The 24,668-nt window shown below is 40.1% G+C and overlaps 1 protein-coding gene across 9 annotated transcripts in view; it reads right to left on the bottom strand.

Annotated features, from left to right (window-relative positions):
* The window catches only part of LOC120942938 (protein prune homolog 2), a 159,259-nt gene that overhangs the window by 20,042 nt on the left and 114,549 nt on the right, over positions 1–24,668 (bottom strand). For 4 of the 9 annotated variants that reach the window (XM_040355920.1, XM_040355928.1, XM_040355938.1 and 1 more), the window contains one exon: positions 3,522–3,569. In XM_040355920.1, coding sequence (XP_040211854.1) covers positions 3,522–3,569 — 48 coding nt within the window. Of the gene's footprint in view, positions 1–3,521; positions 3,570–5,350; positions 5,468–20,972; positions 21,005–24,668 lie in introns of those variants that run through there. The other 5 variants (XM_040355910.1, XM_040355946.1, XM_040355955.1 and 2 more) reach the window with 3 other exon arrangements.

The following is a 24,668-nucleotide window of genomic DNA, read 5'->3' as shown; positions in this document are numbered from 1 at the left end:
AGTGGTCAAAATACTTACACAAATCAGCAACTTTTCCTCAGACTTAGTGAAATTGCTTCCAACCATGTTGCTGTGTGATTGCGCTGCGATCATAAGTTGGAAACTGGCAAGGCTCCAGGAAATGGTCGCGTGTTGTTCGCGCAATTGCGCATGCGCGATCGAAAAATCGCAATCGCAATATGTATTTTGGTTAAAATATCATACATATTCGATTTCAGAGTGCTGCTACAGCAGTTTTCGAAATATCTGCAATAAATTTCGCATTCGCATGTTGCGATATTTCGATAAAATATCAGGAATATTCTGAGCCAATCAGAGCGCTCCTCCAGCATATCTCGAAATTGCGCAATAAATATCGCATTCGCATGTTGCGATATTTCGATAAAATATCACGAATATTCTGAGCCAATCAGAGCGCTCCTCCAGCATATCTCGAAATTCCGCAATAAATATCGCATTCGCATGTTGCGATATTTCGATAAAATATCACGAATATTCTGAGCCAATCAGAGCGCTCCTCCAGCATATCTCGAAATTCCGCAATAAATATCGCATTCGCATGTTTCGATATTTCGATAAAATATCACGAATATTCTAAGCCAATCAGAGCGCTCCTCCAGCATATCTCGAAATTCCGCAATAAATATCGCATTCGCATGTTGCGATATTTCGATAAAATATCACGAATAATCTAAGCCAATCAGAGCGCTCCTACCGCAGTTATTAAAAAATCGCAATTATTTTCGCATTCGCAATAGCGAAAAATCGCATTCAATTAATTTCGATAAAATATCACGAATATTCGAATTTAGCGAATATATCTCGAATATTCGAATATATATTCGAGATATATCGCGAAATCGAATATGGCATATTCTGCTCAACACTACTCATGAAATGATCAATCTTTCAATTCCTCCTCGGTTCTTTCTCTTTCGCGGCTTATTGGTGGAAAGATCCTATAATCCCCAGACTGCAGGTTCACGCTCGTAACTTCACTTGAACCACATCCAGGGAACACCCTTCTTCTCTCCCTCATTATTTTACATGTAATAACAAATACAGATTCCATAGTATTCTCCGTTTGTAGAATTATTAAAACTGCCCCCAAAGAATTACACTTACAAGATTATCAGACTAGCATATGAAACAACATCAGCTCGTTCACCGCAGACTTCAACTCATGAGAGAGAGAAGGAGGTTGTTCCCTGGACGTGGTTCAAGTGAAGTCATTACAAAAAAAATATTAAAGTTAGCCCAATTTTTTAGCATAATGTGAAAGATGATATTACGCCGAGCAAATGAATACCTAACATGTCACCCTTAAAAATTGGACACACTCGTGGAATGGCGCCAAGTTTTGAGTTACAGAGGAGGTCTAGGGCTAGAATTATTGCTCTCGCTCCAACGTTCGCGTTGATACCTCACATGTGTGGTCTGAACACTGTTTTCATATGTGGGCGGGACTTACGAATGCTAGAGAGAAGGAGGGTGTTCCCTGGATGTGGTTTAAGTGAAGTTACGAGCGTGTAGTGCAGTCTGGGGACTATAGTATCTTTCCACCAATAAGCCGCGCAAGTGAAAGAACCGAGAAGGAATTGAAAGATTGATCATTTCATGAGGTTTTAACTCATCCTTGAGGTGAGCAGGCACTTTGGCCGGTGATGGTGTGCACAGAGTATTGAACCTAGAGAGGGCGGATCTGCACAGCGGTGATTGCGTTTGAAGCAATGTTATATGAGAACTGTTTTATTCATTTAAGATAGTTTTTTTGAATGGTTACACAAGGACTGGTTGCACTGTGATAATTATCACTGTAATTAAGGACTTTACATTAATTGTTTATTTACTTTATATAAGGGTATAATGATACACAGCGCTACACTATTAGGAAATTATTGTCTATATTAAGTGTGGTGATTTACTGTGAGTGTTACAGCAGCTGTGGAGATATTTGTTTTATATTCATATTCACATTTATATACATTTAGATTATCAGTTTGGCGCCGATTGCTTTTTTTTCCACAGTATCTGAGAAAAGACCAATCTTTCTGTGATATGGAGTACCCATGGCTTAGAGGAAGTTGTGAGTCATTATGAAGGCTGTAAATTTAATTAGAGACACTAATGGAACCTTGGGTTTATATAACAATGGAGTAATTTTTCTTTTTCATAATTATATTTACTTTGCTTCGTGTGACATTAAAACTATTATTATATTGCACAATTCACTTTACATATTGAAGTTAGTTGGTATGATGTTTATTAACCACTTAAGCCCCTGACCTTTAGGCAGCTAAAGGCCCAGGCCAGGTTTTGCGATTCGGCACTGCGTCACTGTAACAGACAATTGCGCGGCCGTGCGACGTGGCTCCCAAACAAAATTGACGTCCTTTTTTTCCCACGAATAGAGCTTTCTTTTGGTGGTATTTGATCACCTCTGCGGTTTTTATTTTTTGCGCTATAAACAAAAATAGAGCGACAGTTTTGAAAAAAATTCAATATTTTTTACTTTTTTCTAAAATAAATATCCCCCAAAAATATATAAAAAAAATTTTTTTCCTCAGTTTAGGCCGATACGTATTCTTCTACCTATTTTTGGTAAAAAAAAATCGCAATAAGCGTTTATCGGTTGGTTTGCGCAAAATTTATAGCGTTTACAAAATAGGGGATAGTTTTATTGCATTTTTATAAAAAAATTGTTTTTACTACTAATGGCGGCGATCCGCGATTTTTTTCGTGACTGCGACATTATGGCAGACACTTCAGACAATTTTGACACATTTTTGTGACCATTGTCTTTTTTAACAGCAAAAAATGCATTTAAATTGCATTGTTTATTGTGAAAATGACAGTTGCAGTTTGGGAGTTAACCACAGGAGGCGCTGAAGGAGTTCAGCTTCACCTAGTGTGTGTTTACAACTGTAGGGGGGTGTGGCTGTAGGAGTGACATCATCCATTGTGTCTCCCTATAAAGAGGATGACAAGATCGATGCAGCCGCCACAGTGAAGCACGGGGAAGCCGTGTTTACACGCGGCTCTCCCCGTTCTTCAGTTCCTGGGGACCGATCGCGGTACCCCAGCGGCGATCGCGTCTGCGGGTCCCACGGTCCCGGTCCTTCGGACCGGGTCGCAGGCGCGCGCCCGCGACCCAAGGCTGGGTAGATGTACAGGACGTGCTGGTACGTCCATCTGCCCAGCTGTGCCATTCTGTGGAACTGTAGTTCCCATTAGGCCGTGATGTAGCAAGAATGAATGCGCACCGCAAACCAGGAAGTCAGTGAGAATAATGATTCAGGAGTGCTGGAGGTGAATAAAACAGCTCGATTTCAACAGGTATTAAACTAGTTATAATGCAAAACATTACTTTTTACTTTTTCAGCTACTGTCAGACTTTAATTTAAGAGGAAAATATTTTTGTCTTTACAAGCCCTTTAAGTATTTATTGGGCTAAGCTATTCTTTACAAACCACTTTTCAGATCTTGGATAATATGTGAATGTATGAGGTAAGAAATCTTACTTTTGATCCAGGGAAGTCATTTCTGGCTCGGTCGGCATACATGCAGCTCTAAAAATCAAAAAACAGAAAAAAGTTAAAGCATGACTTGGGTAGAATGGATAGAGGGAAATACAACACATGCAGAATGCCTTTTTATAAGGCATGAATGGTAAACATGAACTGTTAATTGTGTACAATCAAAAGTGACAAAAAATGGCGCCAAAGAGGATTTTATAAATGAGTGAAGCTGTCCCTTTTAAGAGTGGATATCAATTCAGATATATAGAAAGTGTGAAAAAGTGTGGCGCTACCTCAGAAAACAACCAATTGGTTAATAAGTGACCTAATGCACTCAATACTCAAATCTAATACCTCCAATAATAGAACAAAAAAATAATACACAGCAATAAAAATAGTGAATGAAGAAAATGTAATTACTGTGATAATCCCAAAAAAGACTAAAATTCTCATGACAATATAGTTAACAAAACAATAAATGTGACAGTCCACCTGTTGAGGCTGTTTGTCTGTCCCTCACTGATGTCACTTTCCGTGTCTGCTGGTTTCTACATCCCCTGGTCTTGGAATGCACGCCGCGGCTGGTAAGAAGGCGTGTAGAAGTACCTGAAAGCTGTTTATGCTAGTGCTAGCATTTTCAAATATGAGTGGGCAATTGTTTGTTGATCTATATCTGTTCCTGACATCTTTCCATGCTACACTATGATCGTTCCTTCATTGCGTTTTCTATGTTCTCATTCCTGAGCACGAGTACCTGAAGTCTATTAAAGAATAAGGAACTATTATCGTCTGCATTGCTGGTTACAGAAAACCTACCTATTTGGTATTTCTCAGCACCTAAGTAGTGTAGTATATTGTTATGAGAATTTGAGTGTTTCAAGGATTATCACAGTGATTTAATTTTCTTAATTTGCTATTTTTATTGCTGTGTATTATTTTTTGTTCTATTATTAGAGGTCTTAGATTTGAGTGTTGAGTGCACTAGGTCACTTATTAACCAATTGGTTGTTTTCTGAGGTAGCGCCACACTTTTTTTTACACTTCCTATGAACTGTTAATCATCTACAGAAAATTATGAAAAAATTCTGGTAGACAAGAGTAACTGAAATGTAAAGTATGGTGTAACAGATAATGGAAAAAACAGATGTGAAATATATACAGTATATAGCCCCTAACTGTCCCTCTGTTCAAACCTCAAATCCCATTGTTCCTTTTCCTCCTCAAGTGTCCCTCTTTTTGGACCGATATATAGAAAATTACTACTTAATTACCAAAACTGCCATGCCGCACCAAACTAAATAAATGCATATACTATTTTAAAAAAGCCAATATAAATTAAAAGTAACAATGAAACTAAGATTTAGTGGGTTTAATCAATCATTTCTGGCATATTCATTCTATTGGCCTTCGTAACTGGAGGGCCTGTTGGGAGCTTGACATGTACCTTAAAATATTATGATAAATGGTGTCCTACGTTTCCTTCTGAAAGTTGGAAGGTGTTTATCTCTCTCTGTATGTGTATATGTATATACAGTGTATATATATATATATATATATATATATATATATATATATATATATATATATATATATATATATATATATACTCTGACTTCTGCAGGCAACCTGGAGTAATTCATCCTCAAAGTTTACAGCAGAATCTCTAATTTAAACATAGAGCAGGTGCACAGGAAGAGTGGAAGAGTGCTGAGACCCACTTATCCTCCCTGGCGGTAATCCCTAGTGTGGCTCTGGGTTAATTTTCAGTACCAAAAGTGGTAACCCCAGCCACCCTCTGGATTACACCGTAGTAACCCTGTACTGTTACTTACCTTGTCCAAACGAGCCCCCGATGTCCTCCCGCTGTGTCCTCCAGCCGTGTCCTCCGGCCGGAGCATCCGTCCTCCGGGTTCCCTTCCCTGCGAGCGCCGCCATGCCGGGGGGCGGAGCTGGCGGGAAATTAAAAAAAAGTTCAAAACATAACATACACACACAATACAATACTTGTAATCTGTTAGGATTACATTACTGTATCAAACCATTTCACCTCAGTTTTGTCCCTAGTGCTTTGTCCAGTGCCCTGCCTAAATTTTTTCTGTTCTTTCTGCCTTGAAACTTAAGAACGTCCATGGCATCCAAAAAGCGTCCCTTTAGGTCAAAAGCAATTTTAGACCAGCTAGAAAACAGTCATAGTGAATTAGAATCACTTGCAGAATTGAGCGATAGTGATTCATGGGGAAATTCGTCATCAGACACTGAAAATTACGACAGTGATGAGTGACAAGCCTGTGATTCATTCTGACTTAATTTGGAAAGTTGCTGAACATATCTTTTTGAACCACCAAACACCATCAATGGCTGTGAGTAGAGCTGGATGTCATGCTGTTGGCATTGTCAACCAGGAACACCTAACTGGTCGTCACTTCATGGACTACATCCCACCAACCGAGAAAAAGTCAGAACCTACAAGGATGTGTGTGGTTTGTTGCTCGAAGCGAGATGACAGTGGAAAGAAATTTAGAAAGGAAACCAGGTTCCATTGTCCTGATTGTGACGTCGGACTTAGTGCAGTACCATGTTTTAATTTTTTTTTATACCCGGGATGTTTACTAAACCAATATAAAGTGTCTAGTATTACAGTAACTAGTAATATTGCACCCTTGTTTGGACAAATTTCAGTGTTTTTGGTTGGATTACATTATTGAATAAAATGTATTATTGTTATATTATTATTTTATATAATTATTTATTATATTATAATTAATGATTTCCTGTTTAAAACTTTATCATAACCGGTTTGTCTACTAGACTCTTGTTTGGACAGATTTAAGTGAGTTATTCCTAAGAATTACAGGCCTACAACATGAAACAACACATTTCCATGCAAAACAATGTACCGCTTTGGCATTCAAAAATACTAACATAATCAGACTATAACAGCAACTATACAGCACAGCAACTATAGCAACTATATTATATACAAACTTTTCATGAGATCATTTAACATATTAGGCATGGATCAACTGGCTCAGGCCTTTTATTTAGAGATGATAAGGAAAATCACTTCTTTTGATAAACGATAATTAAATTGTATTTATCATGATTTTATTTATTGTCTTTATTTTTTCTGTTAAACTAGGTTGTCTTTTTAAAACTTGATTACCAATGTAACTATTTACCTATATTGTACCTTGAAGTTAAATAAAAATGAAAAATTCACTTTTGTTCAAAAATAATTCTCACTTTGTTGACAATAGTTTTTCCCTTTGAGCTTCAAACTATGCAAGTAAATGATTGTATTCTTCTACAGTGGGGATCGAAAGTTTGGGCACCCCAGGTAAAAATTTGTATTAATGTGCATAACGAAGCCAAGGAAAGATGGAAAAATCTCCAAAAGGCATCAAATTACAGATTAGACATTCTTATAATATGTCAAAAAAAGTTAGATTTTATTTCCATCATTTACACTTTCAAAATTACAGAAAACAAAAAAAGGCGTCTGCAAAAGTTTGGGCACCCTGTAGAATTTATAGCATGCACTGCCCCCTTTGCAAAGCTGAAACCTGCCAGTGTCATGGAATGTTCTCAATCATCGTCTGGGAAGACCAGGTGATGTCAATCTGAAAGGTTTTAAATGCCCAGACTCATCTGACCTTGCCCCAACAATCAGCACCATGGGTTCTTCTAAGCAGTTGTTTAGAAAACTGAAACTGAAAATAGTTGACGCTCACAAAGAAGATAGCAAAGCGTTTTCAAATGTCAATATCCTCTGTTCGGAATGTGATAAAGAAATGGCAGTCATCAGGAACAGTGGAAGTTAAAGCAAGATCTGGAAGACCAAGAGAAATATCAGACAGAACAGCTCGCAGGATTGTGAGAAAAGCAATTCAAAACCCACGTTTGACTGCACAATCCCTCCAGAAAGATCTGGCAGACACTGGAGTTGTGGTACACTATTCCACTATAAAGAGATACTTGTACAAAGATGGTCTTCATGGAAGAGTCATCAGAAGAAAACCTCTTCTACGTCCTCACCACAAAAATCAGCGTTTGAACTTTTCAAATGAACATATAAACAAGCCTGATGTATTTTGGAAACAAGTTCTGTGGACCGATGAGGTTAAAATATAACTTTTTGGCCGGAATGAGCAAAGGTACGTTTGGAGAAGAAAGGGCACAGAATTTAATGAAAAGAACCTCTGTCCAACTGTTAGGCATGGGGGTGGATCAATCATGCTTTGGGGTTGTACTGCAGCCAGTGGCACAGGGAACATTTCACGAGTAGTGTTGAGCAGAATATGCCATATTCGATTTCGCGATATATCTCGAATATATATTCGAATATTCGAGATATATTCGCTAAATTCGAATATTCGTGATATTTTATCGAAATGAAATTATTGCGATTTTTCGCTATTGCGAATGCGAAAATAATTGCGATTTTTTTGATAACTGCGGTAGGAGCACTCTGATTGGCTCAGAATATTCGTGATATTTTATCGAAATATCGCAACATGCGAATGCGATATTTATTGCGCAATTTCGAGAAATGCTGGAGGAGCGCTCTGATTGGCTCAGAATATTCGTGATATTTTATCGAAATATCGCAACATGCGAATGCGATATTTATTGCGCAATTTCGAGAAATGCTGGAGGAGCGCTCTGATTGGCTCAGAATATTCGTGATATTTTATCGAAATATCGCAACATGCGAATGCGATATTTATTGCGCAATTTCGACAAATGCTGTAGGAGCACTCTGATTGGCTCAGAATATTCGTGATATTTTACAATACAAAATAATTGCGAATATTCGGCAAATGCGGAAGGAGCACTCTGATTGGCTCAGAATATTCTTGATATTTTACAATACAAAATAATTGCGAATATTCGGCAAATGCAGAAGGAGCACTCTGATTGGCTCAGAATATTCTTGATATTTTACAATACAAAATAATTGCGAATATTCGGCAAATGCAGAAGGAGCACTCTGATTGGCTCAGAATATTCTTGATATTTTACAATACAAAATAATTGCGAATATTCGGCAAATGCAGAAGGAGCACTCTGATTGGCTCAGAATATTCTTGATATTTTACAATACAAAATAATTGCGAATATTCGGCAAATGCAGAAGGAGCACTCTGATTGGCTCAGAATATTCTTGATATTTTACAATAGAAAATAAAAAGTGTTTTGCATTGGTGGTGATTCTTTACTCTATCCATCTGTCACAGCCGTTTGTCAATCAAACACCTTGAAGATTGAACACGTTCATGCTGCATGCTTTGGACTTTTTTTCACTTCACATATCAAAGACATTTTTATGAAAGATTATTTTTCTATTATTGGGACTATATTTCTTTATATATTTGTTTCACTGTGTATTTCACAAGTTATTTGCGCTTGCTTATTTTATAATTTGCCCACATGTCTTGTCACTAGACATATTTTTTATTCTTGTAGAGCGACTCCATTTTCTGTCTTGTATTAATTTATGTTGTATAACATTTTTGAGTTGCTGCTGTATTCTCCCCTTTTTTAAGGTATGCGCAATTTTTTCCTTCTTACAAAAAATAATAATATCAAACATACAAATATTCATAACATACACATACACAAAGCCCCCCCCTTTTGCATCAGAGACAATCAGAGTTCTCCTACCACAGTTATCGAAAATTCGCAATTATTTTCGCATTCGCAATAGCGAAAAATCGCAATATTTTTTTTTTCAATTTGGCAACATAAAAGGATCGCCTCAGCTTAGCTACTCTGCCCAGGGTCTCTAATCATACCAGCAATGCTTTTAGACGTCGATAGGATGTGATCTGTTTTAAAAATCAAATTGAAAAAATGCGAATATTCGGAATTGCGAATATTCACCGCGAAATTCGAAATATAGCGCGATTTCTCGAATATGCTATATTCGAGCCGAATATTCGCAATGCGAATATTCGTGAGCAACACTATTCACGAGTAGAAGGAAAAATGGATTCAATAAAATATCAGCAAATTTTGAATGGTAACTTGATGCCATCTGTGAAAAACCTGAAGTTAAAGGGAGGATGGCTTCTACAAATGGATAATAATCCTAAACACACCTCAAAATCCTTGGGGGATTACATCAAGAGGCGTAAACGTAAGGTTTTGCCATGGCCTTCACAATCTCCTGACCTTTCAACATAATTGAAAATCTATAGATAGACCTTAAAAGAGCAGTGCGTGACAGACAGCCCAGAAGTCTCAAAGAACTGGAAGACTTTTGTAAGGAAGAATGGGCAAAGATACCTCAAACAAGAATTGAAAGACTCTTGGCTGGCTACAAAAAGCGTTTACAAGCTGTGATACCAAAGGGGGCAGTACAAGATATTAACTCTGCAGGGTGCCCAAATGGCAGACGCCATTTTTCGTTTTCTGTCATTTTAAAAGTGTAAATGATGGAATTAAACTTTTTTTGACATATAAGAATGTCTAATCTGTAATTTGATGCCTTTTGGAGATTTTTCCATCTTTCCTTGTCTTCGTTATGCACATTAATACAAATTTTTACCTTGCGGTACGATAGGTGTGTGAGCCGTTTGATGCTAGTGCTACCACCGTAGCATAGATTGGCGTCCCAGCTGACAGCTCCACGAGCAGGGAAAGGCACGTCATGTCACTAGCATCAAACGGCCCACACACCTATCATACCGCAAGGTAGCGGTGACACGCTCGCAGCCCCAGTGCCGGGTAGGCACCCCTACAGTAAGAGATACTGGGTGTTTAAGAAGACTGGAATGTGGTGGTGGCATTTTCCTTTTTTTCACTAGAAAGCAAGACTTTACCAACTAAGAAGAATTCCTTTCACATTTTGTTTGTGTACTTGGTTGTGACACACTATTCACATTATTGGGACTTAATGTCATGCGGTCATGACATAGAGACATTTATGTTATTTGCTATTTAATTCATTTTAGATTTTGTATTGTTATTTGATGCAATTTTCTTTCACAGGATCACTTTATTTATTTATTTATCACTGAGTGGTCTAGCGCCCTCTATCCATATTCTCCATGTATCACAATCAGTATTGTTCATGAAGTGCAGCTTTTTTTTGTATTTTAGATTTATTTAATTTATTTTTGGCGCTGAATTTCACGTTTTGCAATGTGTAAAAATTGTATAAAGCTCAGCAAGTCTAAATCAGTTTTTTTTTTTTTACAGATTTTGTTGCACTAGAGTTATGGCACACATATGATTGAAATTGGAGCTCAGAACAGAGATTGGTGGCCTCTGGGTATATATGAATTAGCTTTTGAGAACCCTGAAACTGGCCATTTACCAAAAGGTTGCTCCACCCACCTAAACAGGTGAATGAAGGCACCCCCCTTGCTGGGATATTATATTTTAACAGCAACATCCACTGCTGTCATAATACACAGATCAGTGGCTGCAGGAGCTATCATTTTCCAACATGTCACTCGAACAGAAGTTGATCCAACAATCAACTTCTGTTGAGCAGGGATGGCCACACACTGATCGAAATTCATCTGGTTCTTGCTGAACCGGCCAAATTTAAATAAACATATGGCCTGCTTGAGGGTATCTTTCTCTTTCTGCACATAGAGTGACATAATTTGGCACATCACTTTGGAAAGAAAATGTATTCGCTATTTCTCTGTACATATCTTCTCTTCTTCTTATCTGGGTTTGTAGTTTAGATATACACCAAAAAAGCAGTCCGCGCTCATGGAAGTCCACAGAAATAAATCAGCCCAAAATCATGGGGGGGAAAAAACTCATTAATTTGCAAAGTCTATGTTGAGAAAGAACAGTCCTTTTATTAGAAATCAACTTCAAGACAAAGTTAGCATTTGGGCAGTCTAAGTTAAATGAACTACCGACAGCAATATGGAAACTGGTCACTGTCGGTAGTTCATTTAACTTAGACTGCCCAAATGCTAACTTTGTCTTGAAGTTGATTTCTAATAAAAGGACTGTTCTTTCTCAACATAGACTTTGCAAATTAATGAGTTTTTTTCCCCCCATGATTTTGGGCTGATTTATTTCTGTGGACTTCCATGAGCGCGGATTGCTTTTTTGGTGTATATCTGTATTATCGGTACTTCCAGGTACCATTGACTCTGCAGCACTGGTTGGTTCACGCCCTGTATGAGGGTTGATATATTCCTTGGGACACTAGCCTTTCCCATAGAGCGCTAGTGAATGTTTTTTGTGTTTATGGGTTTGTAGTTTGTCAAACATTTTGTAGAAGGTAGTGATAAGAAATGTATATATTTTTTTTAATGTTCAAATTATCTATTAAAAGCACAATAGCTAGAGGAAAAACTCTGTGGTACTCTCTTCCCCTTGGTGCCCTAAGCGTGTGCTTAGTTTGCTTAATGGTTAATTCAGTCCTGGATGAGGGGAGTGACCGTTAACAAAATTTTGCCACTGAGCTGCTTCTGTAAAATCTTTTTGCAACCCTATTTCCAACTCCCATTTTGAACTTCAAGCTGAAGCAGAAGCCAGATAGGTCAGCTAGCCACTATTATCCTCTGGTGTTCTACTTGGTCGTGGTGAGTATGTACGTGAATAGACTTATTATTTGATTTGACTTCAAAGACCTTGCCATACAGGTAATCCCTACACTTGTCCACCACTATCCATTTCAAGGCAAGGAATTTTAGCTTGAGTGGGATAGCTCTCTTCAGGGGGGATAAGGCTCTGGCCCACCCAGGCGTTCCTGATACAACACCCCACCTAGTCCTTCTCAGCTGGCATTGACATGTAGTTTTTAGGGCCAAGCTGGGTAAGTGTAAGCCAAAACATGGGCATTGCTCCTCTTTAACTGGAGAATGGGCTGCTCACAATAGTAGGACCATTCATATTGTATTGATTCTTAAAACTTCCTGGGTTCTTCGGCTTGACAAGCCTGTCTTGACAGCTCAGTCACTGGAAGGTCACAGGGGCTCCCGATAGTCCTTTCAACATCTGATCAAACTCATAGAACCCCAGTCAGTAGAAAAAAAACTGTGTTTTTTTTTGGTCTTCAGAGTGCATGGGAATATGATGATATCCTCTACTTAGATCCATATACACTGTACCACCTAGAGGGATGGTCTGATGATTAATGGTGTGGTAGTTGATGCACATCCTCAGGGAACCATTATTCTTCCTGACCACAACCATGGCAGAGGCATTGGGACTCTGAAACGCTCAAATGATATCTGTCCTCTTCAGCTCTGCTAACTGCTCATCCAGTAGTCGTCTAGTGGATTTCATCAGGATCTCTCGATCTTTAAACAGTTTGGGGCAGATTCATAAAGACTTATGACGGGCGTATCAGTAGATACGCCGTCGTAAGTCCGAATCCGCGCCGTCGCAACTTTAAGCGTATGCTCAAACTGAGATACGCTTAAATGTTGCTAAGATACGGCCGGCGTAAGTCTCCTACGCTGTCGTATCTTAACTGCATATTTACGCTGGCCACTAGAATATGTAAATCAGCTAGATACACCTATTCACGAACGTACGCCCGGCCGTCGCAGAAAAGATACGCCGTTTACGTAAGGGTTTTTCAGGCGTAAAGATAAACCACCAAAAACATGGCGCAGCCAATGTTAAGTATGGACGTCGGAACCGCGTAGAATTTTTCAAATTTTTACGTCGTTTGCGTAACTCGTCCGTGAATGGGGCTGGCCGTAATTTACGTTCACGTCGAAAGCATGACGATTTGCCGACGTCATTTGGAGCATGCGCACTGGGATACGTCCACGGATGGCGCATGCGCTGTTCGATGGAAACGTCATTTATGTGGGGTCACAGTTAATATACATAAAACACGCCCACAGCTTCAACATTTGAATTAGGCGGGCTTACGCCTAAATACGAAAACGACGGGATTACGAATGAGTCGCATAACGAACAACCGCAAATACGAACGAACGATCCGACGAAAATACGACAAAATGAAAATGGCAAAAGAATGAATATGCCATCTATAACAAAAGACTTGCATTCTGTATTTTGTTTGAATCCTTGTTCTGTTCGTATTTTGATTTTCAGTCGTATGTTCATATGACATCTAACAAAAGATTTTCATTCTGTATTTTGTTTGAATCCTTTTTCTGTTTGTATGTTCATATGACATCTATAACAAAAGATTTTCATTCTGTATTTTGTTTGATTCCTTTTTCTGTTTGTATGTTCATATGACATCTTATAACAAAAGATTTGCATTTTGTATTCTGAATTCCTTTTTTCTGTTCGTAATTTGGTTTCAAAATACAGAATGCAAATCTTTTGTTATAAGATGTCATTTTCATTTTTTTGAATGGACAGTGAGTGTAGTTAGTTAGTGAAGCAGCTTCTCTTTTGTGCTGAGTACAGTAGTACAGTAGAGCCAAATAAACTTTTCTGTGGATTTTCGTCTGAAGGGAGAGATCAGTTGGCCAGACTTTTGAACCTGGAACCCAAAAATGGTTTTCTGATGGAGTTTAAAAACGAACTATGTTTGTTGTTAAAAAAGTCTGATTATGTGTATGGTGCTTAACAATAGTTAATATGGATGAGCCGCGTGTTGAAAGTGCCGCGAATCCCGCGATATATTTACGAAAGTACAAAATGACGAAAATTCACGAAAATTATTGTCTAACAAGTAACGAACATGAATTAAACAGAATAACGAACCATCCAGCATGTACGAAAATAAAATGGTAACCAAAATACTAAACAATCGGAATACGAAAAAATTGCGTCGTACGAAAAACGAACGAGAACAAACAGGAAAACGGGCGTCTTACGAAAAACGAACGGGAACGAACCTACGGAACGATACGAAACAGAACAAAAAAAAAAATTCTGTGCACATGTCTAGTTTCCACATCTCAAAAGAGTTTGGATCCTTTGTTTTCATTCAAGTATAGTTGGAGTGTTCTTTAGGTAAAAAATAAATATCTGTATTCATGGGTCCTATTAGTATTTGAGTCCACAGAAGAGGCAAACACTGACAGGGATTTCTCCTTGGGCTTGTTGCAAGGTCTTTGTCGACAGCTTAGGGACAGCTTTTCTTCCTTGTCAGCCTCCACAACTTTACTACTATTTCCACTGGGGCTTTCTGCTCTTGCACAAGGTGTTGGTACAAATTCCATACCATGAGGCGGTACACCTTCTGTTGTGGGATTCTCTCTATGAGACAGGGGAAATGAGTAATGAAGGGAAGCATTAAAGTTTCCTGAAGCAACTAGTAGGGGTCTATTACCTGGGCACTGTGCTCTAAAGTGTCCAGCCTCCCCACAGCTATAAAAAAAATCCAGAAGGGGAAGGGGGGTTTGTAGTACTTGACTCCCTGATACCTTCTTTTCAGCCACAATTTTCTGCACAGTGAGAGATTTCTGCAACCCCATCTGAATCTTCACCTCGTGCATCACTGTCTTGTTCATCTCAAGCTGAGCCTGCACCAATTGAGCCTGTAAATTCTGTGTCCCAGGGTGACATGGCACCTGGAGTGTGGTCTTTCTTGATAGTCCAACATCTGACTTGGAAACCAACTCTTTGTCATCATCATCTAGGAAGTGCTCCTCCACATAAGCAGGGTATGAATCGAGGAGAGGTGGGTGCTTGAAATGTCTGCCAACTACATTCCTAGACCTTGATTCATTCATAGAAGCTGTTGTAGGGCTTCTATGAATTGAGAATCTAGGCAGAAAGGGCAGGCTAAGCTGGGCTCACTTGATGAGAGGCTGTGACAGCCCCCTAGTTATTTTAGCCCCCCCACTGCACCAGAAGATTATGGGGTGGTGGTGGAGAAAAGATAGGGGAGAAATTCACCTAAAAGAAGAGGCATCAGTGACACATCCTACTGACTGCAAATTTTTCTGTTTTTATTTTTTATTTTGGCTGCACTTAGACTTTAAGTAGTGGTAAGCAGTGCAATCTTGCTGTCTGAATTTCAGGCTCTGGATAATCTCCGAGGTAGTTCCTCCTAAGCTCTGTGTGATTCTTAGCTTTTCTGGTCCAAAGACTGGCAGACACTGACAGCCTTCCCAAAAAAGTCCAGAATTTTTGGTAACTGGACCCAGTATACATTTGGCTACTCTTCTGGACTTTTGACACTAAGGGCCAGACTCACATAGAATTGCCCTGGCGCAGCGTATCAGAGATACGCTACGCCGCCGTATCTTACCTAGCGCATTTTCGAATCCAGGAAGATTTCGCGCCGTAAGTTTTTTCACGTTCGTTACGTCGCTGCTAGTCTAGTTTCCCGTCGCAAAGTTAGTCGTCGTTTTAGCTGCCTTAACTTTACACAGCCCACGTTAAAGTATGGCCGTCGTTCCCGCGTCGAATTAAAAAAAAAAAATTTCTTGCGTAAGACGTCCGGGAATACGAAAGTACGCTACGCACGTCGCCGTTCGAAAAAATGACGTCACTTCGCGCAAAGCACGGCGGGAATTTCAAAACGGAGCATGCGCAGTAGGTCCGGCGCGGTAGCGCGCCTAATTTAAATGGCACACGCCCCTTTGAATTACGCGGGCTTACGCCGGAGGCCGCCGGCGTAAGTTTTCACGCAAGTGCTTTGTGAATCAGGCACTTGCGATGAAAACTTGCGGCGGTGTAACGTATCTACGATATGTTACGCCGCCGCGATTCTACGTGAATCTGGCCCTTGGTTACCATGTGAAAAATGGTCTGGAGCTGTGAAGTTTCTCTGAAATGGTTGAATCTCAGTTCACGTAGTCGTGACTCAGTGGCAAGTTTGATCTTAACGTCTTCATACTGTTAGAATATAAGTACAATAAAGATCAGCCAAAACATGCCTCCGGAGTGCGAAAGAGATCCCAGTTGGGTTCCTAGAGGTAGGATCTCATAAGTTCCCACGATTGCCTATATTTATTGTATAAGTTTCAATATAGAATCTCCTGTTGGTAGACTCACAAACCTATATTTGTACTTTGAGATGAATGCGATTTTATTTAACCGTTGCACAATGAATACATTGCCTTTCTTTGTTCAAGTTAAAATCAATAAAAATCTATTGATGAAAAAAAAAAAAAAAAGAGATATAAATATCCAAATAACACGCCCAAGCTCATCTCTTCACCCCGCACAGCCACAATGGCAAGAAAATTCTTATTAGCCAGTGTATTAGTGCTCAGACGAACAAACTTAGACCGAATTTTAATGGTTCAAAGAATGTCAGGCAAAATGATCGGCCCTCACGCATGTTCACTTCATCAAATCTGGCCCTCTTTAAAAAAAGTTTGGACACCCCAGCCTTACAGCTTCTTCAATTTCTCTTGGACTCTGGTGACAAGATCTCTGTGCTCCGAGGGCAAGACCCCTCAGAATGCCAGAGTGGGTGGGAATTGAGTTAAAAGCTAAGACAAGAAAATGAAAACAGTTGCCAAAGGACATTACCTTCAACTTTTAACTGAAAGAATACTTTAGAGAGTTCTGTTCCTTTAATGATATGGTTGCCTGGGGTACTTAGATGCTAAATCTGAGTCCCACTAAAATTGTAACCTTCTAATACTACTTAGCCTTATATTAAAGGAAATCATTTATATAATTTGTTTCCTGGATAAAGCAAATCTGTGGAGGGGGAGGATGGATTATAAGCATAAGTGTGCATTGTTTAATAGTACAGTTATCCTTTAAAGTCACCCTTTTACTAACTTAACATAAGTACACTAAGAATTAGATGGTGGAAATTAGGGAACAGACAGCATGAAATACAAAAAGATGATGCAGTGGCACTCCAATCCCAACAGTCCTTGCTAACGGATGTCCAATGCAGTAATCCACAATGCATGGTAATCAAGAACCACAGATGCAGTGACAAATAACATTTTCAGTACACCTTCCCTTTCCCCCACCATCCCTATCAATATCCATCCACAGATCTTCTCTACCCCTCCAGAAAATCCAGTGAAACCCCCCACTTGCAACATTATAATAATTCCCCATTTAAACCATTGTCAACATGTCCCAACAGCTGCAGTGACAACTCAGCCAGTTGGTGCCTCAGGAATGAGGAGTGATGTGCATCTCTGTAGTTAAAGTGGTTTTAAAGGCAGATTTTTCTTTTACCCTTAATGCATTGTCTGTATTAAGGTTAAAAACCTTCTGTGACCAGGATCACCCCCCCCCCCCCCAATGTTTACCTGAGCCCAATCTCAATCTAGTGCTGTGCCCAAGAGCAGTAGCTTTCCCTTGTCTCTCCTCACTGGCTGTGGAGGCAGCAGCAGAAGCCATTTAAGCTGCTGCTGCAGTCAATCACAGCCTGTTAAGAGGGATCAGAGGGCGGGGCTGAGCTGCACTGTGTGTGTTAATGGATACACAGAATATGGATCGGGATCGAGCACCACAAGTACCCCCATAGCAAGCTGTTTGCTAAGGGGGCACTCAGAAGAAGGGAAGAGCCAGGAGTGCAAACGGGGGACCCAATATTTGAGGCTGCTCTGTGCAAAACCATTGCACAGAGCAGGTAAATATATTGTGTTTGTTATTAAAAAAAAAAAAATCCCTTTACAATTACTTTAAATAATTCCACATTCAGACATCCACATGAGCAGTGACAGATTCCAGGATAGGAACACTTCCAATACTTACTCTCTCTGTTGTGCTCTGACAGATTACACAATTTAAAGGGGTTGTAAACCTTCCTGTTTTTTCACCTTAATGCATCCTATGCATTAAGGTGAAAAAACATCTGATAATTACCGGCCCCCCAGCCTCCCGTTTTACTTACCTGAGCCCTCGAAAGTCCTGCGTCGAGAATGCGCTGGATCTCGGGCCGGGCTTCTCGGCTCATTGGATAGATTGATAGCAGTGCAGCCATTGGCTTCCACTGCTGTTAATCAAATCCAAATGACGCGGGGGCGGGGCCAAGTCCGGCATTCGTGTCTATGGACGCAAATGCTGGACTCGGGAGCGTGCCCGCAAGGTAACCCCCTTGGGAGAGTGCTTTCCAGAGGGTGTTATCTGATGCGGGGAGGAGCTGAGACAGCCGGCGAGGGATCCTAGAAGACGGCATTCGGGCCACTCTGTGCAAAATGAGCTGCACAGTGGAGGTAAGTATGACATGTTTGTTATTTAAAAAAAAATCCGAACCTTTAGTATAATTTTAATACAGAGCCCAACAGAAGAAAGGGGTAGTGGAAGCCTTCTTATGCCGCCTCCTTGTTTACAAGTGAAAGCAGCAATCTGCTGAAATTTCACTCCTGCGAGGCAGATGTATGAAAGGGGAATTATTTAACTATAATGGTGTCCACCAGTGCCTCTAATAATAATACAGAGCAGATGTTTCTAAGCTGTTAAAAATTAAATACAACTTTAGAGTCTGCTGTAATCTTTAATCCGTAATTTTTGAGGGTCTTTGAGGATGAATTACTTCACAGTACAAGCAGCTAGAGGATGAATTACTACATAGTACAAGCAGATAGAGAGATGAGCAAAGATGTGTTTTAAATCTCTATTATGGCATGTCAAGAGTATGTAAATACTTTAATGTTCATTGGGTACAGGTGAACTAAAAATCCTTTGAAAACAAAACTGGATTCATGGGAAGAACACCTATATCCAGACCTGTGACAACAACATTTCAGAAGTCAACAGTTTTCTTTACATTCCTCTTTCTAACCGCATATATTATACAAGCCTGCACTTATGTCACAATGAGGAAATAATATATATATATATATATATATATATATATATATATATATATATATATATATATATATATATATGCATATATATTACTTATAGTGGTAATATTATAAAAAGTTGTTACAGAGCCAGAGTAGCAGTACAAAAGAGGAGCAAAAATATACTGCCACCATAATGTTGGGGCATCTCATTGTTATGGCCTGCTGATGGTTCACAGATGCTCTCTAGAAAGCAACCTCTGTTGCAAGTGTCAGACATGCTGAATTGCCAGATTACAAATGACAGCCCTGGAACATTCACCTTCAACAATAAGTAAGCAATGGGAGCTTCCATAATAATACCCTGACAGCATGCTTATTACTCACTACTCAGTACGTCTGAAAACCATCTCTAAAAAACTACAAATAACATTAGTTTTGGAATACTTTTTTGTGTACGCGTTTACACTGTAGTCTCTTACAGAGAGAATTCAATTAAAGTGCAGGCAAAAACAAACTAATTCTAAACCTACTCTCTGCCACATTCTAACCCTAATCTATCTAAACCTGTAAAGAAAAAAACGCTTTACCTACCTATTTTGCAGCCACTCTGTTCTGGTTTCCAGCAGCGGAAGTTGTGTGCAGGAGAGAATCGACAACGGCGGTGAAATGGCTGAGCAGTGACGTCACCCTAAGGCCTCGTACAGACGAGCGGAAATGTCTGATGAAAACGGTCCACGGACCGTTTTCATCGGACATGTCCGCTATGATCATTTGGTCTGATGGCTGTACACACCATCAGACCAAATTCCCAGTGGACAGACAACGCGGTGACGACGCGGCGGCGACGATGACGCGGCGACGTGCGCGAACCCGGAAGTTCAATGCTTCCACGCATGTGTCGAATCACTTCAACGCCATGCACGGTTTCTCGGGCCAGCGGACATGTCCGATGAGTCGTACTGACCATCGGACATGTCCGACGGACAGGCTTCCAGCGGACATGTTTCTTAGCATGCTAAGAAACATTTGTCTGCTGGAAACCTGTCCGGACGGCCGGAAAATTGTCCAGTCGGCCCTACACACGACTGAACATGTCTGCTGAAACTGGTCCACGGACCAGTTTCAGCAGACATGTTCAGTCGTGTGTACGAGGCCATAGAGTTACTATGGGGCTTGCATTACCGGCTTCCTCTCCTGCACCCGCCTCAACACTGAAGCCACTAACAGCTGATGCTGGGACTGGAGTGGCAGCAGAATAGGTAAGTACAGCAATTTTTGCTTTATAGGGTTAGATAGATTAGGTTTAGAATATGGCAGAGAGCAGGTTTACCTATAGTTAGGTTTTTGCCTGAACTTTCACTTTAAGTAATTCACGACAATGTAAACATTCAGTTTTTTTGCTGTTAGGTGTTTTTCATTCAGTTAGTAGTAACTTCATCATGCTGTTATATGTTTAAAATGGAATAAATGCACAGGCAAAGATTTTAAGAAGCGACAGTTTAGCACACATATGAAGTCATACTGGAAAATATCATATAATTCACAGCAGGAGTACAATGTCTGGAAAATGGCTACGCATCACATTGACAATTAAATGACTTGGAACAGTCAGTAACAGGGTGGAGGATTTGCCACTATAGTATAGCCAGAGCACTAGTCATCAGCTAGACAGGGAGTGTTACTGCATGTGTTGGAGGTTTCAGTAACATTTGCCAGATGAATTACTAATGATGGCAATGCAGATAGTTATTGGCACTGACAGCCACAATGAAAGCCAAAAACACTCTATTTCATGCAGTTGTAAATATGGTTATTTTTTTACCTTTTTTCAATTTATATTTCTAAATACACAGGCTTTTTGGAAAACAAAAAATAAGGCATTAGAATCTTTTAGTATTTTGTTATTGATGAAAAGCAATTCACAAATCAGTTCACTTAAACAGATTTAATCTGGACTGAACAGATTACTAGTTGGACAGATTCTCAACTACTCTCATGTCCGTGAGGCTTCAGACATATGCGTTGTGGTTATGTACAGTGCACAATGACAGACAGCATGATGCCCTTATGCTACCCAGTGCTTGTAGCCCTAGTACATATACTACAGGCAACTAGTTAGTGGGGAAAAGACTTCTATTTTGTCACGTGAAGCATATACATTTTAAGCAGGTTGCAGGTAAACTTTCTGTACTATGGATATTTTTAAAGAAAATAAAACCAAATAATTTTTTTAGCGCACTGAAAATACTTATGACTATAAAAATGTAAATGAAAGAACTTGAGGAATGTAAACAAAAATCAAGTCCATCAGAAAAAAAAAGTTCATGTCCATAAATTGATTAAACCACAAATCCTTAGCCCAGGATTTGCGCCGTCGTATCTTAGGGTGCAATATTTCTGCTGACCGCTAGGTGGCGCTTCCATTGAGTTCGGCGTAGAATATGCAAATTAGTAGATACGCCGATTCACGAACGTACGCTTGCCCGTCGCAGTAAAGATACGCCGTTTCCTAGGTGGCGTATCCTATGCTAAGTATGGCCGTCATTCCCGCGTTGAAATTTAGAAATTTTAAGTCGTTTGCGTAAGTCGTCCGTGAATGGGGCTGGACGCCATTTACGTCCACGTCAAAACCAATGACGTCCTTGCGATGTCATTTAGAGCAATGCACGGCGGGATATTTTAGGGACGACGCATGCGCAGTTCGTTCGGTGCGGGGACGCGCTTCATTTAAATGAAACACGCCCCCTACCCACCGAATTTTAATTCCGCCGGGTGATTTAAGCTACGCCGCTGCAACTTTACAGGCAAGTGCTTTGTGAATAAAGCACTTGCCTGAAAAACATGCGGCGGCGTAACGTAAATCAAATACGTTACGCCCGCCCAAAAATACGCCCATTTACATGAATCTGCCCCCCAGCGTTTAGAACCACTTGGGGGCAGAGTCTTTTTAATTTTATCATGAATGTCTCATGCAAGACATATAGATAATTTCTCATACTCTTACTGGTCAGAAAGGTTCAATTGGAATATCATTCAAGGGACTTCTGCCTGCCTGCCCCTGCTACTGTGCTGTTAAATGCCAATTGCCAACTTTTTTTAAAAACAAGCAGTAAATACCTATTCCCATCCCTGCACGCCTCCCAGACTGCCAGCATCAGCTATCAAAAGGAAAGCATCCTACTAGTAGCACGCTAATGCCCTGTACACATGATCGGTTCGTCTGATGAAAACGAACCGGTGGATTTTTTCATGAGATATCCGATGAAGCTGACTTTCATCAGTCTTGCCTACACACCATTGGTTCAAAATCCGATTGTGTCCAATGCGGTGGCGTAAAACACAACGACGTGCTGAGAAAAAAGTTCAATGCTTCCGAGCATGCGCCGACTTGATTCTGAGCATGCGTGGATTTTTGACCAATGGATTTCCCCACAGAGGATCGTTTTTTTCTATAGTTTTTTTAACCATACGAAAGTTTTAAAACAGGTTCTATTTTTTTTCACCGATGGGAAAAAAACTGATGAGGCCCACACACGATCGGTTCGTCCGATTAAAACGGTCCATCGGTCCGTTTTCATCAGACGAACCGATCGTGTGTAAAGGGCATTAGTGGTACTTGGGCACTGGAAATTGACTCTAGCTCCTAACCTCTCAGATGTAGTTAGACTGGTAAATCATAACTATGCCTTTGAACGCCCATTGGTCGTGAACACTCTGAAATATGATGCCTTCCCCAAGTCCTGGAGCATCTGGACAGAAAGGAGTTTTGCTCTCCCATGTATGGCTACATGAGTAAGTAACGTTCATAAGTGATGAACGTTGTACCCTAAACCTTGTATGCCCAGAGGTTCTTGAATACTACCGAATTACTATACACGTGACAGAATTGTACCTGACTGCTCTTTGAAACGTGTACTGTACTTTACACACTGAGGCCCAGATTCTCAAAGGAGATACGACGGCGTATCTCCAGATACGACGGCGTATCTCCAGATACGCCGTCATATCTCTGAGTCTGAGCCGTCGTATCTATGCGCCTGATTCATAGAATCAGTTATGCATAGATTTCTATTAGATCCGACCGGCGTAAGTCTCTTACGCGGTCAGATCTTACATGCATATTTACGCTGGCCGCTAGGGTCGTGTAGGCTGATTTACGCCTAGAAAAATGTAAATCAGCTAGATACACAAATTCACGAACGTACCCCCGGTCGACGCAGTACAGATACGCCGTTTACGTTAGGCTTTTCCCAGCGTAAAGTTACCCCTGCTATATGGTGGCGTACATGCGACGTACCAATGTTAAGTATGGACGTCGTTCCCGCGTCGAATTTTGAAAAATTTACGTTGTTTGCGTAAGTCGTCCGTGAATGGGGCTGGACGTCATTTACGTTCACGTCAAAACCAATACGTCCTTGCGGCGTACTTTGGAGCAATGCACACTGGTATATTCCACGGACGGCGCATGCGCCGTTCGTGAAAAACGTTAATCATGTCTGGTCACAAGTTATTTACATAAAACACGCCCCCCGGTTCCACATTTGAATTAGGCGGGCTTATGCCGGCCTATTTACGCTACGCCGCCGCAACTTTCTTTTGAGAATACGGCACTTGCCTGTAAAAGTTGCGGAGGCGTAACGTAAATAGGATACGTTACGCCCGCATAAAGTTACGCGCATCTACGTGAATCCGGGCCTGAATGTTTGTATTTCACTTATGCTAACTCCATAAAAAATGTAATGAATAAAAACAAATTTAAAAAAAGAAACGCATCTGTAAACCTGAAAAGATTTATCCTTCCCAAAGATTTTAAAGCAAAACTCCAGACATTTTCCTAGTTCTGGGTAAAGTGGGGAAAGTTAAATACCTATCAGGATTTTGTTTCTGTCTGTACCTCTACTGGATAGACCCACTCTAACATTCTATGTGAAGAAATTGTATGTTTTCAAGTTTTCACAATAGTGCTGGTGACAGCTGTGGGGGAATTACACCTTCACTTAACTTTCAATTTCTCGTGGGTCTCTGGAACAGGAAGCATCAAAAATTCCCCCAGTGGGGGATGTGGAGAGCAAAAAACACCCACCAGTGATTCTAACTAATCCTCACTATTTAGAAAACTGTAAAAAAGAAAAACCAAACTGTCTACAGCTTGCTTTAATCTCAAACTAAATTTCTGCGGTATTTGTTCAGCAGGGTATTTAAAATAGTCTTTAGTTATTCTTTGGGTGGCCCACAAATTATGACCAAGCTATGGAACAATTTACATGCAAGCCTGTATTTGCAATAAATTAAGCACAATTATGCAATGTAGTGATTGTGTGTGATAATCATCTTGCTTACGCTATAGGATCTAGTTGCGCAATACCTTAGCACTTGTAGATAATTTTGCCTGTGGGATAGAATGACTACATATCCCCCATGTGGCACAGATCTTTCTCATCAGTTTAATGAAACTTTATATTTGATAGCTAATGTTAGTGTCTAAACACAGTTTGGGAGGTGCAGGAGAAAGGCATAT

The sequence above is a fragment of the Rana temporaria genome, chromosome 1 (genome assembly GCF_905171775.1).
Source record: "Rana temporaria chromosome 1, aRanTem1.1, whole genome shotgun sequence".
NCBI lineage: Eukaryota > Metazoa > Chordata > Amphibia > Anura > Ranidae > Rana > Rana temporaria.
The sequence above is the reverse complement of the archived record's forward strand: the minus strand, read 5'-3'. Positions and strand labels throughout refer to the sequence as shown.